At 42.8% G+C, this 16,166-nt stretch overlaps 1 protein-coding gene across 4 annotated transcripts in view; it reads left to right on the top strand.

Moving 5' to 3' along the window:
- Nucleotides 1-16,166, top strand: part of syt1a (synaptotagmin Ia) — a 345,191-nt gene that overhangs the window by 287,580 nt on the left and 41,445 nt on the right. For all 4 annotated transcript variants that reach the window (XM_067999279.1, XM_067999278.1, XM_067999280.1 and 1 more), the window contains 2 exons: nucleotides 8,622-8,806; nucleotides 15,849-15,974. In XM_067999279.1, the coding sequence (XP_067855380.1) occupies nucleotides 8,622-8,806; nucleotides 15,849-15,974 (311 nt within the window). The remainder of the gene's footprint in view (nucleotides 1-8,621; nucleotides 8,807-15,848; nucleotides 15,975-16,166) is intronic.

Raw genomic sequence — 16,166 nt, 5'->3', positions numbered from 1 at the left:
TTATTGACTAATCATAGCGATCAATCTCCATCAGTGAGTCGACAACAGGCCCAGACATGAGGTGAGGAAAGCCCCCAGTGGTGGAGAGCTTTGGGAACCATAGGTCCAAAGCCACTTGTTCCTCCCGTGCCTGTTACCACATCATCCCTCAAATTACTCAAATACTGTATTGCAAAATGTTATTTTCTGAATGAAATCTATCTGATTTGCAATTGAATGAATTGACACTAACTGCTTCCACCGTCTCCCCAGGGAGCCTGTCCCGTAGATTGACCACTTGCTTTTTTCCGCAGATTAGTTTTTGAATTTGCCCCCCTTCGAGCGCAGACCGTATCCTCTGGTTCTGCTGTTCTGGACAAGGTGAAATATCACCTGTTAGAAAGACAGTCCTGGATCACAATCCCTCACACTCTCTCTCTCACTATTCCCCACCTTAAAGCTCGCGATTTAATACCACCGCTCTAACAATTATTGCAAACGATCCTGGGAGATCAGAATGGCACATTTTACTTTTGATAGAGTCTTCTAATAATCGCTGCTATCTGCACGCCACTCTTAATGGATGACAGGCTGAAGGTCTAAGCTTTAACTGAAGTGTCTCCATGCCGCTCAGGCCTCTAACCATGTGACCCAGCTACTCAGCCATTTGCAGAAGGGTTTCTGTCTCTGGGCAGAATATTTTGGAGTGATGAAGCACTTAAGAGTCTTTATAAGAAGTACTTAGTGTTTGGAGAGGCCTTTAAATATGGCTCAATCAACCCAAGTCCACGTAAGATGGACAGTCAGAGTTCGACTTTAATGCAGTTGAAATAAAACTGGCAAGGTTCCCACACTGCACTACTTAGTCGTGTAATTGCCCATCTTATGTGTGCATTGCTTCAGTACAGAGTTCAGATGGATAAATACAGTGATTCCATCACACAAAGATCTATTTTCAAACTAAGACTTCACTTTGGCCCCAGAAATCCATGGAATGGCTGGAAACTCAACCAGGACCTGGTTACCTGGGCTTACCTCATTTTAAGGCCATTGTCATTAGGGTTGGGGTAGAAGCAGGAGAGGTTCTCTTATTTAGGTGTTGGCCTTGGCTTAGTGGGTAGCACTATCACCTCTGAGTCAGAAAGGTTGTGGGTTCAAGTCCCACTCCAGAAACCTATGATGTGGAGATGCCGGTGATGGATTGGGGTTGACAAATGTAAACAATCTTACAACGCCAAGTTATAGTCCAACAATTTTATTTGAAAATCACAAGCTTTCCGAGGAAGCCTCCGAAAGCTTGTGATTTTCAAATAAAATTGTTGGACTATAACTTGGTGTTGTAAGATTGTTTACATCCAGAAACCTAAGCACATAGTTGCAGGCTGAAACTTCAGTGCAGTACTGAAAGAGTGCTGCACTGTCAGAGTGTGCTGTCTTTTATATTAACTGAGGCCCCATCTGCCCTCTCAGGTGAAAGATCCCATGACACTATTTTGAAGCAGAGCCGGGGAGTTCTCCCTGGTGTCCCGGCCAATATTTATCCCTCAACCAACATCACTGAAACAGATTATCTGGTCATTATCACATTGCTGTTTGTGGGATCTTGCTGTGTGCAAATTGGCTGCCGAGTTTCCTGCATTACAACAGTGACTACACTTTGAAAGTACTTCATTGGCTGTAAAGAGCTTTGGGGCGTCCTGAGGTCGTGAACGACGCTATAGAAATGCAAGTCTTTCTTTTTATCTTCTTTGTTCTTTCTTTGATGGACCCCTGGTTGGAAATCAAGTGCTCAACGATTCCAGCTGTTGACCTGTCCTAACTCCCAACCTTTAATGGTCCAATATTTCAACTCTCGCAACTCAGCTCTCTGCTGACATACAGCATTAAAAAAAAAATTATCATTTGGCACAATGAATCAAAAATCCTGCAAAATGGGCCACATTTGCATACAGAATGTTTCAGTAATCAAACTGGCCTCCTTTACACAAAAAAAAAAGCCTAACAGGAGGAATTAGAAAAATGGACTTGGGTCTGGCATTATCCTTTTGAGCATTCAAGTAGAGTCAAGCCACGCAATTCATGTCAAAAAGATAAATGAGATCGTCAGTCAACGATGGGTCAAGATAAGCAGCCGATCGTTCTGGCAGTGGAATATTTAATAAAGCCACTCAGAGCTTAATCTGCATTATTTAACACATTTACACCCAAGGATTAACACAATTGGCTCATCAATATGTATGCAGTAATTACAAGGAGAACTATTCGAATTATTCAAAGCCTCTTTCCCCCTTTACCTTTCTAGTGCTAATTTTCCAGCTAAAAATAAGACTGTTGCTTGGCACAGTGCTCCTGTTCATTCACGAGTGGTGAATGTTGAAAACTATTTTAGGCACCGTGACAATTGATAGCAAAATACACTTACTGATGGCTTCAAATAAGTCAACAATGATAATAAGTCGGCTGGTGTAAGAGGCTATCAACACTACAACAACTTGCATTTACATAGTGCCTTTAACATAGTAAAATGTCCCAAGGCGCTCCACAGGAACGATTATCAAACAAAAATTTGACACCGAGCCACATCAGGAGATATTAGGACAGGTGACCAATAACTTGGTCAAAGAGACTAGATTTTTAAGGAGTGTCTTAAAGGAGGAGAGAGAGGTAGAGAGGTTTAGGGAAGGAATTCCAGAGCTTAGGGCCTAGGCAGCTGAAGGCACGGCCGCCAATGGTGGGGTGATGAAAATCGGGGATGCTCAAGAGGCCAGAATTGGAGGAGCGCAGAGATCTCAGAGGATCGTAGGGCTGGAGGAGGTTACAGAGATAGATACAGGACATTAAGAAAAATAAACCCTGTCAAATGGATGTGGCACAACATGGAACTCCATAAAATACTGTTCCACAAGCTGAACAGAGTATATGTCAGCAAGGTTGTGAACTCAATTATCTCTTTTATTAAAAGTATTTACTGGAATCTCTCAAGGCGCCAAGCCTCTGAACATAAATACAGGTATGTGGCCAATTTTCCTTTTGTGTGTATTTCTTGTCCCTTCAAACACTTAAAATAGGCTTCAGCCCAGGCTTCCTTTGAAATCCTGCTTTACTTTGATAATCTTTCATCTCTATTGAATCTGCTGATTGCTTCTAGCTGCCCACATTTACCTTCATTGAAACCTACCACCCTCCGTAAATTTGAACTCATCCAAAACTCTGCTGCCCGTATCCTAACTCGCACCGAGTCCCGTTCACCCATCACGCCTGTGCTCTTTGACCTACATTGGCTCCTGGTCCAGCAACGCCTCAATTTTAAAATTCTCATCCTTGTTTTCAAATCCCTCCATGGCCTCGCCCCTCTCTATCTCTGTGACCTCCTCCAGCCCTACAACCCTCCGAGATCTCTGCGCTCCTCCAATTCTGGCCTCTTGCGCATCCCCGATTTTCATCGCTCCACCATTGGCGGCCGTGCCTTCAGCTGCCTAGGCCCTAAGCTCCGGAATTCCCTCCATAAACCTCTCTGCATCTCTACCTCTCTCTCCTCCTTTAAAACGCTCCTTAAAACCTACCTCTTTGACCAAGTTTTTGGTCACCTGTCCTAATATCTCCTTATATGGCTCGGTGTCAAATTTTATTTGATAACGTTCCTGTGAATCGCCTTGGGAGGTTTTACGACGTTAAAGGCGCTATATAAATGCAAGTTGTTGTTTGTTGTTGAGACAGTTCCCCACGATGTTGTAATTCAGCGGCACAACTAACTCTCACTGTTACCCTTCTCATTTTGTAAAGGCTTTCCTCAGAGTGATATTAGAGGCTCAGCATCAGCTGTCAGATCATTCGCTATGCCACTGTCACCGAATAACTCATTTTATCCAAAGCCAATTCCTCTTTTCCTATTGCAGTCAACCTCACGCAAACCATTCTTTTCCTGAGTTTTTTTTCCTCCAGCCCTAAATCTCCTCCTGAACGCACCATACTTCTGACCCTGGCCTTCTGCGGATCCCCCTCCCCCCCCCCCGCCCTTCCATGCTTTCAGCCACCTTGGTCCTACTCTCTGGAACTCGTTCCTAAAACTTCTCCACCTCTCTCTCCATCTTTGAGAACCTCAAGACCCATTCTCTTTGATCGAGCTTCCTGGTGACCCCCCTTCGCTGGTGACATTGTGAAAGGAGAACGAATTGGCGGGATGTCAGCATTCAACCGGGGGAGGCCATTCAGCCCCTCAAGCCTGTTCCGCCATTCAGTTGGATCACGGCTGATCTGCACGTCAACTCCATTTACCCGCCTTTGCTCCATATCCCTTGATATCTTTACCCAACAAAAGTCTATCAATCTCAGTCTTGAAAGCTCCAATTGACCCCCAACATCCACAGCCTTTTTGGGAAGCGAGTTCCAGGTTTCCACCACCCTTTGTGTGAGAAAGTGCCTCCTGATTTCACTCCTGAACGGCCTGGCTCTAATTTTAAGATTATGCCCCCTTGTTCTTGATTCTCCCACCAGAGGAAATAGTTTCTCTGTATCTACCCGATCGAATCCTTTTAACCTTTTAAACACCTCGATCGGTTCGCCCCTCAATCTTCGATACTCAAGGGAATACAAGACAAGTTTATGCAACCTGTTCGGCCTCTGTTGCCCCCAGGGTTTCAGGACTGCACCTGGTGAAAAAACAGCCCGCATCAGACTGAAAGGCCAGTTTCCTTCCGGCAGCCGTTCACCTCACATAAAGATATTGACCTCTCTGAAAACAGAGTGAGTATTGACGTCACTGTTTTAGCCAATGAGTTGGAGGCAGATTGGGACTTACAGCCAACAGTCTATTTTACAGCAAACAAAGTCTACTTAAACAGAGTCTTTATGCACAGCAGAGTCTATTTAAACAGAGCCTTTATGCACTATAGCAAACAGAGTCTATTTAAACAGAACCTTTATGTACTACAGCAGACAGAGTCTATTTAAACAGAGCCTTTACGTACGACAGCAGACAGAGTCAATTTAAACAGAGCCTCTACAAACCGCAGCAAACAGAACTCATGACTGAAACTACGGCAAAGTCTCCCGATAAAAGCAGGATTATTTCTCCAGCAAAATGCAGTGATTGGAGGACAGTTACACATTACAAATTATGTGCGTAAACTCAATCCCAGTCTCCAGGCGTGATTGATCTGGGAATTACCCAATCATCTCCATTCTGGGCTGGATTTGTGGTTTCATAATATACGCCCATGCACAAACCAATGGGTACAGTTGGTAGCAATACCAAAGTAAAACTTGCTTGGATTCACTGAAATTAATGTCTAGGAACAGCTGCTTTCTATAGAAGGAGGCTGGACATAATTTAAACCTCCCCTCGGGGCAAGCTTTGTGCTGGGACAGATTCAGAGGCACTATAATGTAAACAGTTGATTCCCTTTCTTTCAAACTAATTATTATTTCATCAGACATTCTTCTGTAACCACACACACACACCACATTTGCATCTGAAGAGAATTAAAAAACAAACCTTTGGGTCTGGAGAGTTCCATTGAAAACCAGCAGTATTAATGTTATAGCATGGCTTAATCTGGTATTGCAGGTTTGAGATCTCAGACAAGATTAAGCCATCAAGCCTTGGTATAAACAAAGTATATTAACATCTTAATGCAGCAATTGTTCCAAAACCATCTGAACTAGCTGATCTCTTATGGCATTGTTAACTGTCCTCGCTGACCCACATTTGCCCCCGGTTCAGCAACACTTCGATTTTAAAATTCTCATCCTTGCATTCAAATCCCTCCAAGGACCTCACCCCTCCCTATCTCTGTAACCTTCTCCAGTCCTACAACCCTCCGAGACCTCTGCGTTCCTCCAATTCTGGTCTCTTGCGCATCTCCCACTCCTTCTGCTCCACCATTGGCGGCCGTGCCTACCTCTGGAATTCCCTTCCTAAACCTCTCCCTCTCTCTCTCTCCTCCTTTAAGATGCTGCTTAAAACCTACCTCTTTGACCAAGCTTTTGGTCACCTGTCCTAATGTCTCCTTATGTGGCTCGGTTTCAGTTTTTGCCTGATTACCCTCCTGTGAAGCGCCTTGGGTCATTTTACTACGTTAAAGGCGCTATATAAATGCAAGTTGTTGTTGCTGCTCATGGGCAAACTTTTAAAAATCTAGCAAATGAGTAAGATTGGCATTTCTTACTAAGTTTTGCTCATAAATTGTGTTCCAGTACTTTACCAGGGCCAGCTTAATTAAAATTTAACTTAGAACTTGAATATTTAATTGTTTTGTTGCCTCATATTACTTAGTTAAAGTTTCAGTAACAACTTTTAGTTATCTTGAATAACTTACATAAACTTCCAGGTTTTTTGTGTGGAAGTATATTTGCTGCTTTCTTGTGAAATTTGATTCTCAGATCTGAATAACAAGTTAACCCTTGTAATCAGCAATATGTTATGGCTAGCACGGGCCAATTGGACAGTAATTTGAATTTGCTGTAATCAGTAACTCAGCACCTCTGACAGTGCAGCACCCCCTCAGTACTGCACTGGGTGTGTCAGCCTGGACTATGTACTCAGGTATCTGGGGTAGGACTTGAGCCCACAGCTATTCTTTGACTCAGAGGTGAGCATGCTACCAACTGAGCCACGGCTGACATGTATCTTTGCAGCAATCGTCCTCCAAACTATTAAATGTCCTGTGATCCATTTCCCAAAAAGGAAACATGTTTCAGATTTGTCATCTCATTAAAGTTGGCTACATGCTAATCCTCAAGTTCAAAATACCTTGGGGAGATATCTGAATGGAAACACTGTCAACTCCCGTGTAGAAATTTGAATGAGGAGATGCTTCAGATTCGCTCGATTTCACTTGATTTCAAGATATATTGGCAGCCGTTCAGGTTTACAGTGCTAAAGATGAATTCTGAAAGATCTCTCTTTCTCTCTCCAGCTGCAGAAGATAATTGGTGTATGGACTAACCTTACCCTCCGCCCCTTGTGTCCTTTTACATGGCCCTCCATACAGATATACGGTCTGATGGATGTGTGATGAATCATTACATCACAATTTCGAGGGAAACAGCTGATGGAGGTTAACTTGCACTAGACCATTGTCAAGATTAAAGGATGGAGATACATGTTCATTGGCAGTGCTTGCGTCCATGAGCTAACTACAGAGTCTCAGCACCATCAATAAATTTAGATCAAATCCAAATCTTCTTAACAGTTAAAAGCAACAACTCTGTTCCTTTCTCTGTAAGGTTTTGCCAGCTCTCAAAAGAGATTGGTGCAATAAATATGCACGTCTACTCCATCTTAACAAACAAGATAAAGGCAGCTCCAGCTGTCTACACTACCCTCTCAAACTTGACTTGGGCATAGTGACCGGACCTCAGATGTGTGCTATCCAATCCAACTGTCGCAACATTGTTCAACACTTCGAGTAAGATTAATATATCAAAAGGAAGTAAATATATAACGTGAACCACTAACTGCTGCAGTTTGCTGTGGTAAATTGCCATTATTATTGGTAACACATGCACACAGTAACATTTGTATGTACCAGAGGATACAAATGGTATTCTATTTAACAACGTACTTGTACTTCAGTGGTATTCTATTTGGCAACGTCTGTGAAAGAAAAAAGAAAGAACTTGCATTTATATAGCGCCTTTCATGACTTCAGGATGTTCCAAAGTGCTTTACAGCCAATGAAGTACTTTTTGAAGTGTAGTCACTGTTGTAATGTAGGAAACACAGCAGCCAATCTGTGCACAGCAAGCTCCCGCAAACAGCAATGAGATAATGACCAGATAATCTGTTCTCAGTAACACTCTAGCTTGTACAGCTGTGCCTCACTTATCACAAAGGTCATGAGCCGCCACTGTGTTCCAGTGGGGTTGAGATATTGATCGGCCATGATCTAATTGAATGGCGGAACAGGCTCGAGGGACTGAATGGCCTCAACCTGTTCCTGTGTTCCCTTGTTCCTAAAAACAGATTAACTGGTCATTCAGGTTGTTTGCTATTGGTGGGAACTTGCTGTGTGAACATTGGTTGGGCCCCAGTTTTAATTTCCTGAAGACATGTCCTGGAGACTGCGTTCAGTTCTGGGCACCGCACCTCAGGGAGGATATATTGGCCTTGGAGGGGGTGCAGCGCAGATTCACCAGAATGATACTGGGGCTTAAAGGGTTAAATTATAAAGACAGTTTGCATAGAGTAGGCTTGTATTCCCTTGAGTAAAGAAGATTTTGAGGTGATATAATTGAGGTGTTTAAGATGATAAAAGGATTTGATAGGGTAGATAGAGAGAAACTATTTCCTCTGGTGGGGAATCCAGAACAAGGGGGCATAATCTTAAAATTAGAGCTAGGCCGTTCAGGGGTGAAATCAGGAAACACTTTTTCACACACAAAGGGTAATAGAAATCTGGAACTCTCTCCCCCAAAAAGCTGTGGATGCTGAGACAATTGGAACTTTCAAGACTGAGATCAATAGCTTTTTGTTGGGTAAGGGTATAGAGCAAAGGCGGATTGAGGTGCAGATCAGCCATGATCTAATGGAATGTGGAACAGGCTCGAGGGGCTGAATGGCCTCCTCCTGTTTCTCTGAAAAGGCGTTACATCAATGCAAGTTCTTTCTTTCTGACGCGAGCTTTGTTTGTGTTTTCCAGTGCCACCCTGGGCCTTGATAGCTATCGCCATTGTTGCCGTCCTTTTGATTCTCACCTGCTGCTTCTGCATCTGTAAGAAATGCCTATTTAAGAAGAAGAACAAGAAGAAGGGCAAAGAAAAGGGAGGGAAGAATGCCATGAACATGAAGGACGTGAAGGAGATGGGAAAGTCCATTAAAGACCAGGTAATGTAGAAAATGTAGATATCTCATTGAAACGTATAAATCTCATTGAAATGTATAAAATTCAGAAAGGGCTAGACAGTCTGGATGCAGGGAGGATGTTTCCCTTGGCTGGGGGGTCCAGAACGAGGGGTCACAGTCTCAGGATAAGGGGTAGGACATTTAGGACTGAGATGAGAAGAAATGTCTTCACTCAGAGGGTGATGAATTCTCTACCACAGAAGGCTGTAGAGGCCAAGTCACTGAATATATTTAAGAAGGAGCTAGATAGATTTCTAGACACAAAAGGCATCAAGGGGTATGGGGAGAGAGCGGGAATATGGTATTGAGATAGAGGATCAGCCATGATCATATTGAATGGCGGAGCAGGCTCGAAGGGCCAAATGGCCTACTCCTGCTCCTATTTTCTATGTTTCTAAAAGGAATCTTGTGAGTAGTTTGCCTAAGAGGCATTTTCTTTGTAATTGATAATTACGTGTTTAAATACCAGAACCGAGATGGTTAAAAGTCATGCGTTGTCGCTGTTTTATTATTCAATGACTTGTATTTAATTAGTAATTAAATGTTTAGTTACAACTTTCAATTGATTAAAAAGTTGGGGAAAAATACATTCCTCAAACGAATCCTCTGGCTGGTAGAAGGTGAACTAGATGGACTTTGGTCTTTTTTCATCCAGCAATTCCCACGTTCCTATATTTATCGATCAGAATGCTCAATGGGAAACTGTAGATCACACGTGAGGATTCATTACTAACTCACTTTTTATTCTATCATTCACGATTGATCAGGTGGCTGTCACTGGGAATAATAGCGGGTGCTCTCGGCAGTAAGGGAAACACACCTTCTTGTGGCCAGTAGAGAGAATCGGGCTGAAACAAGATTGTGAGTTCAAGCCCCATTCCAGAGACTTGAGCACATAATCTAGGCTGACGCTCCCAGTGCCAGTACTGAGGGAGCGCTGCACTGTCGGAGGTGCCGTCATTAAACTGAGGTCCCGGCTGCCAGCTTGGTGGATGTAAAAGATCCCATGACATTATTTGAAGGACAGGGAATTCTTCCAGTGTCCTGGCCAACATTCATCCTCCAAATACAGATTAACTGGTCAGTCATCTCATTTGCTGTTTGTGGGACTTTGCTGTGCAGAAATTGGCTTTCACACATGCCTGTGTAACAGCATTTCAAAAGTAATTCATTGGATGTGAAGCACGTTGGGATGTCCTGCGATCACGATGAGATGCTAAGGTTCATTCTTTCTTCATTCCACAGTTCTCATTGAGTATTCGTCATTGATCACGGTTTGGGTTGTTTCTGGAGCAAGAATTTAAGATAAATCAGTGATAGACAAGAAGGCTGGCCTTGGATTCTGGTGCGTGCATGAATGCAGGTCTAAGCACTGGCAACGCATCGTAGGTGTAGGGATCAAAGTGCACAGTGTCTTGGGAACATCTCCGTGAAGCAGCTTCCGTAATCTTCCTTTAGCACATGGTCCACTCACTGCTGGAGACAACGTATAACAACCGTGTAATTACAAATTAAGGCAGCTGTCCTCGGTTTTGCAAAGCACATTCCAGAATAGGTTTTTTTTCTCCCAGCGCTGTAATAAAACGTTCTTATTTAAGGTATCTTTCTATCAGCCTTCTTTCAATTTTCTAGTCTGCTGTTCCATTGGAAAAATTGGCAGGACTTTAGTCATTCTGGAGTCAGGGTGTGTGTATGTGTCTGTGTGTGTGTGTGTGTGTGTGTGTGTGCCGATATATATTTATATGTGTGTTCATGCATATACGCGTGCGTATGTGTGCGTGCCCATATATACGTGTATGTGCGTGTATGTGTGCGCACACCTATGCGTGTGTGTGTGTGTGCGCCCATATATATGTGTATGAACATGTGTGGGTGTGTATGTATGTGTGCATACCTGCAAGTGTGTAAACGTGCACACGTGTGTGCAGGTCCATGCGTTCCCGCATGTATGCATGCACGTACAAGTAGGCACTTGCGTATTTGTGTGTGCGTGTGTCTGTGTCAGTGCGACTATGAAACAGTGTCCCCTTCACAGTGTGCACAAGTGTTGAACCAAGGATATGCTGACTGCCCCAGTTAACATGTAACATGTGTCCTCTCCCAGCATGTGTGGTCCAGTCCTCTTCAGTATTTCTGAATACTTTAATTTTTGACTCAGGTGGAAATAAATTCTTTATCCATCTTGAAGGACCTTCTAATAATCTGAGGATTATATGAATAATCTCGGCTGGGTTTTTTTGGCCACAAGATATGAAACACTATACTAAATATGTCTGAAATGAAGCTTGGTTTCTGATTGAGGTTTTTAGAAGGGATGCAGCTTAACTGACTTGAGCCCAGTGATGTCATCTTCCCCCAAGCTCTCACAATAATATGAGATTCTACCAGATAGCCCTCAGCAAAGTTATTAAAAGGAAGAAATAAATGCTTCAGAGACAGGACACACTACTGTGAGAGAGAGAGACTGAACTATGAGTCTTGCTTTTTTTTATATATTCGATATGATGGTAATAAGAATGCTGAAAAGTGCCATTTAATTCATGCAATGGAATCCACCTAAAATCAGCTATTTAAATAAATAATTAGTGACCTCCTCCAGCCCTACAATCCTCCGAGATCTCTGCGCTCCTCCAATTCTGGCCTCTTGCGCATCCCCGATTTCCATCGTTCCACCATTGGCGGCCGTGCCTTCAGCTGCCTGGGCCCTAAATTCTGGAATTCCCTCCCTAAAGCTGTCTGCCTCACTCTCTCTCCTCCTTTAAGACGCTCCTTAAAACCTACCTCTTTGACTGAACTTTTGGTCACCTGTCCTAATATCTCCTTATGTGGCTCGGTGTCAAATTTTGATGGATAATCGCTCCTGTGAAGCGCCTTGGGACGTTTTACTACATTGAAGGCGCTAGATGAATGCAAGTTGTTGTTGTTGTCTGATTGCCAAGCGGAGTCGGAGGAGGAGGATTTCCCAGCAAGTGGGGTGAGAGGGATGATTGATTCCCAGGGATGAAATCAGTCAGGTTATTGGAGATGAGCACCAGTGGGCTTGATGGTCTTCATGTGAGCCTGATGGGATGTAAAACCACTTTTGGTGCCCATTAAAGGACACACCCAATATCCAGTTCTATGGAAGCCACTGGTACTGAATGTCGAGCGGAGCTTCTAACTGACCACCAAAGCCACACCGCCTGTTTTGTGTCCCCGCCCATGTCTAATTTCATCCCCCTCCCCCTCCCCCTGTGGTCTCTGATTTGATAGAAGCATTTTGTTCCCGTGAAGCCGAAGTTCTCAAGATGCCCTAAACGAATTTTGAGAAGTGGTTTGCGGCTTAAAATGTCAGTGGATAGTTTTGAAACGGTTGGGTTGGATTGGGAAGATTTAAGGCACTCAGGGAAAGCCTGCAGTTACGCACCGTGCATTTAATTTTAAACCATCTCAACATTTTTCAAAACACTTCCCTTCAAGTTTGTTTGAGAAAATTGTTTGTGCTGAAGATTGCTAAATATTTCCGATGCTTTCCCCTCCACTAACCCGCGTGTCGGAGAGCGAAGACGTATTTTCAAAAGTTGTTTTGCAGAAGCCTTCAAGCCGATGATGGCAAATGAATCATTAAAGGCTCTGTGTGGAACTCATGGAATCCTCCAGTATCTGTTCTTATCAAACTATTGCTGTTGCTGCACCTGGAGAACTGACTCTATGTAAACCGTTCTTAAAATTGCCAATAAATCATCACAAACTATTAAAAAATAATTTCATTTTGATTGATTTACAATAAGTTAAATTGTGCACAAGAAACGTACCTTATTTACAAGGATCGTATCTCCGAAGATCGACGAATACTTGAGAAAAATTCATGTTGACGATTGGGCACTGAAGTGAAATACGATTGTGATCACAGTGGCCCCTTTTTATTGAGATCATTTCTCCAAGTTTGCCCGGTTTCGTTATTTACTGCTTGTGTGTGGTTGTTATAAATTTTTATTTCTTCCTTCTATGTCCTTCCTTATCTGTGTTGTGTCTCATGACTGTTCTGGATTGTCCACTGCGGTAGGTTTTCTTTCAATGCTTGGATGTATACACTTCTCACGCTTAAACCAGCTTGTTTCCTTGACACCAGTTTTCTTCAGTAAGATAGTTTAGTTCTGACGTACATTTTGAGCTGAATGAGCTTTGACTTGAAGGATAATGGTCTTTTTACTCGAAATTCTCAGACAATTGTGAAACCAAATAATGAAAGTGAAACCCTACCCTAAATTGGTAACGATTCCCTAGATTTCTCAATTCTTTCAATGATATATAGAAGGGCGTTACATCGAATTACATAAACATTTACAGCACAGAAACAGGCCATTCGGCCCAACTGGTCTATGCTGGTGTTTCTGCTCCACACGATCCTCCTCCCAACCCACTTAATTTCACCTTTTAAATGTTTTAAACTAAGTTGGGCATTGAGGGTTGTTTTTTTTTAGCTCAGCTTCCTTTTATCTTCTTCACCGCTCTGTGCAGTGCCTTGGAGTATTTTTCTGCTTTAAAGATGATGCTCCATAAATGGTGATCGATTTCCCCTGGCACACACCAGTGTGGTCAGAAAGATAGCTAGACACTTTCAAAAGCAGCTTTTAGAGTAGGGACATAACAACAGTTGTTGAGTTTAGAAGGGTGAGGGTTGATCTGATCGAGGTCTTTAAAATGAAAAAGGGATTCGATGGGGTAGATACAGAGAAACTATTTCCTCTAGTGACGGAATCCAGAACAAGGGGGCATAACCTTAAAATTAGAGCTAGGACATTTAGGAATGAAATCAGGAAGCACTTTTTCTCGCAAAGTTGAAGTAGAAATCTGGAACTCTCTCTCCCAAAAGGTTGTGGATGCTGGGGGTCAATTGGAATTTTCAAGACTGAGGTCGATAGATTTTTGTTGGGTGAGGGTATCAAGGGATATGGAACAAAGCCAGGTAAATGGAGTTGAGGTACAGGTCAGCCATGATCTGATTGAGTGGCAGAACAGGCCCGAGGGGCTGAACAGCCTACTCCTGTTCCTATGTTCCTTGTGTGGACTATGGCCAAGAAGTAAGGCTAAATTGGTCCAAATTGTGGCAAATGGAATTCAATGTAGACAAATGTGAGGTCATCCACTTTGGATCAAAAAAAGGATAGAACAGGGTACTTTCTAAATGGTAAAAAGTTAAAAACAGTGGATGTCCGAAGGGACTTAGGGGTTCAGGTACATAGATCATTGAAGTGTCATGAACAGGTACAGAAAATAATCAATAATGCTAATGGAATGCTGGCCTTTATATCTAGAGGACTAGAGTACAAGGGGGCAGAAGTTATGCTGCAGCTATACAAAACCCTGGTTAGACCGCACCTGGAGTACTGTGAGCAGTTCTGGGCACCGCACCTTCGGAAGGACATATTGGCCTTGGAGGGAGTGCAGCGTAGGTTTACTGGAATGATACCCGGACTTCAAGGGTTAAGTTACGAGGAGAGATTACACAAATTGGGGTTGTATTCTCTAGAGTTTCGAAGGTTAAGGGGTGATCTGATCGAAGTTTATAAGATATTAAGGGGAACAGATAGGGTGGATAGAGAGAAACTATTTCCGCTGGTTGGGGATTCTAGGAGTAGGGGGCACAGTCTAAAAATTAGAGCCAGACCTTTCAGGAGTGAGATTAGAAAACATTTCTACACACAAAGGGTGGTAGAAGTTTGGAACTCTCTTCTGCAAATGGCAATTGATACTAGCTCAATTGCTAAATTTAAATGTGAGATAGATAGTTTTTTGGCAACCAAAGGTATTAAGGGATATGGGCCAAAGGCAGGTATATGGAGCTAGATCACAGATCAGCCATGATCTTATCAAATGGCTGAGCAGGCAAGAGGGGCTGAATGGCCTACTCCTGTTCCAATGTTCCTACTTTCATGCACTTCCACTAAGAAGGGATAGCCATGGGGCCTCTTAACTACACTTTTAAGAACAACTCTACTAGTAAAGCTGAAGGTCATTCCTGACATCAGGAAGCTAGAGGAGGTATATTAAAAACAGTTTCACCCATGCACAGTGACTCATAATGTCCCTCTGGGTGTTGGCGGGCAGTAGCAATCATGAAATATGATAGCACATAAGCTCCCAGGGATATTTTGTCCTTTCACTCACGCACACTGTCTTCAAGAGTAAATTCAAACTCAGGTGATTCATTTTGAGCTAAAGTTTGAGCTTCCAAGCCAGACCTGCGTTTGGCCCAATTCAGGTCACGTAGAAGTCACAACTTATGCAGTCACTCCAACTAGATGCATAATTGATTGGTCGTTATATTGCAATATACTTATGTCCTCAGTGTTATTGTAGAAATCGCATTAAAGAGACAGACAATGACGAGTAAAAAACATCTCTTATCCTAAAATGTCAAAGATGGTTTCAAGCGACGAATTGGGAACTGAAGCAGTATTTAGGAACAATCTGTACTTTGTTTAGAAAAGTGCTGTTGGCATGTACCAGCTCTGTTAATTTAGTGTAAATTATCATGAATAAAAAGCACAATTGAACGTCCATGTTTGGCAGTAATTTTGGATAGAGGGGAAAAAATGTTAAGGTTGCACAAACCTGGTGTCGTTTATAGTTCCTGCATGTTATGCTGGATTGAATTCTGATATACTGGTATGATCTTGCCTGTTAACAGCATGTTTTATCTGCAATTTTCCTATAAGGATATTGTCAATAGATCTGAATTTGTTTTAATATCAAGTTGACATGTACTCGCCAGCTTTAGACGGTGTTTGTAAATTTAAACTACTTGCCTGTGATACCCTGTGGGACTGTGCACTTTACACTAGCTGTTTGCTGATTTGAAAACCTTCCAGTAGTAATAGTATAACAAAGCAATACTTTGTGCTGGAGCTAATGAAGATTAAATCATCTGCCGCCTGCTTTGTAATAGCTTTTCAGTAGAGTCCAGGATTGACTTCCCCACTTTTGAATTTCCATCAAATGGAACAAGCGATGCATTGTAATGTGCCTTCCCTGCCCACAGGCTCTGAAGGACGATGATGACGATGCAGAGACAGGGCTAACCGAAGAAGGGAAGGAAGAAGAAAAGGAAGAGGAGAAACTCGGGAAGCTCCAGTTCTCTTTGGATTATGACTTTCAGAACAACCAGGTGTGGTGAGATATCTCCAAAATAGGGTGAGATGAAGAGGGGTGGGAGGAGGCTCGTGTGGAGCATAAATGCCAGCATAGAGCAGTTGGGCCGAATGGCCTGTGTCTGTGCTGTAGACTCTATGTAATTCTATGTAATGTGCTTCAAGTAAGAAAATAGCAGATTTTTTTTCTACCTCATGAGATAATGTAG

Source organism: Heptranchias perlo, chromosome 18 (genome assembly GCF_035084215.1).
Source record: "Heptranchias perlo isolate sHepPer1 chromosome 18, sHepPer1.hap1, whole genome shotgun sequence".
NCBI classification, from domain to species: Eukaryota; Metazoa; Chordata; class Chondrichthyes; order Hexanchiformes; family Hexanchidae; genus Heptranchias; species Heptranchias perlo.
Note: the sequence above shows the minus strand (reverse complement) of the source record. Positions and strands in the feature narration are given on the sequence as shown.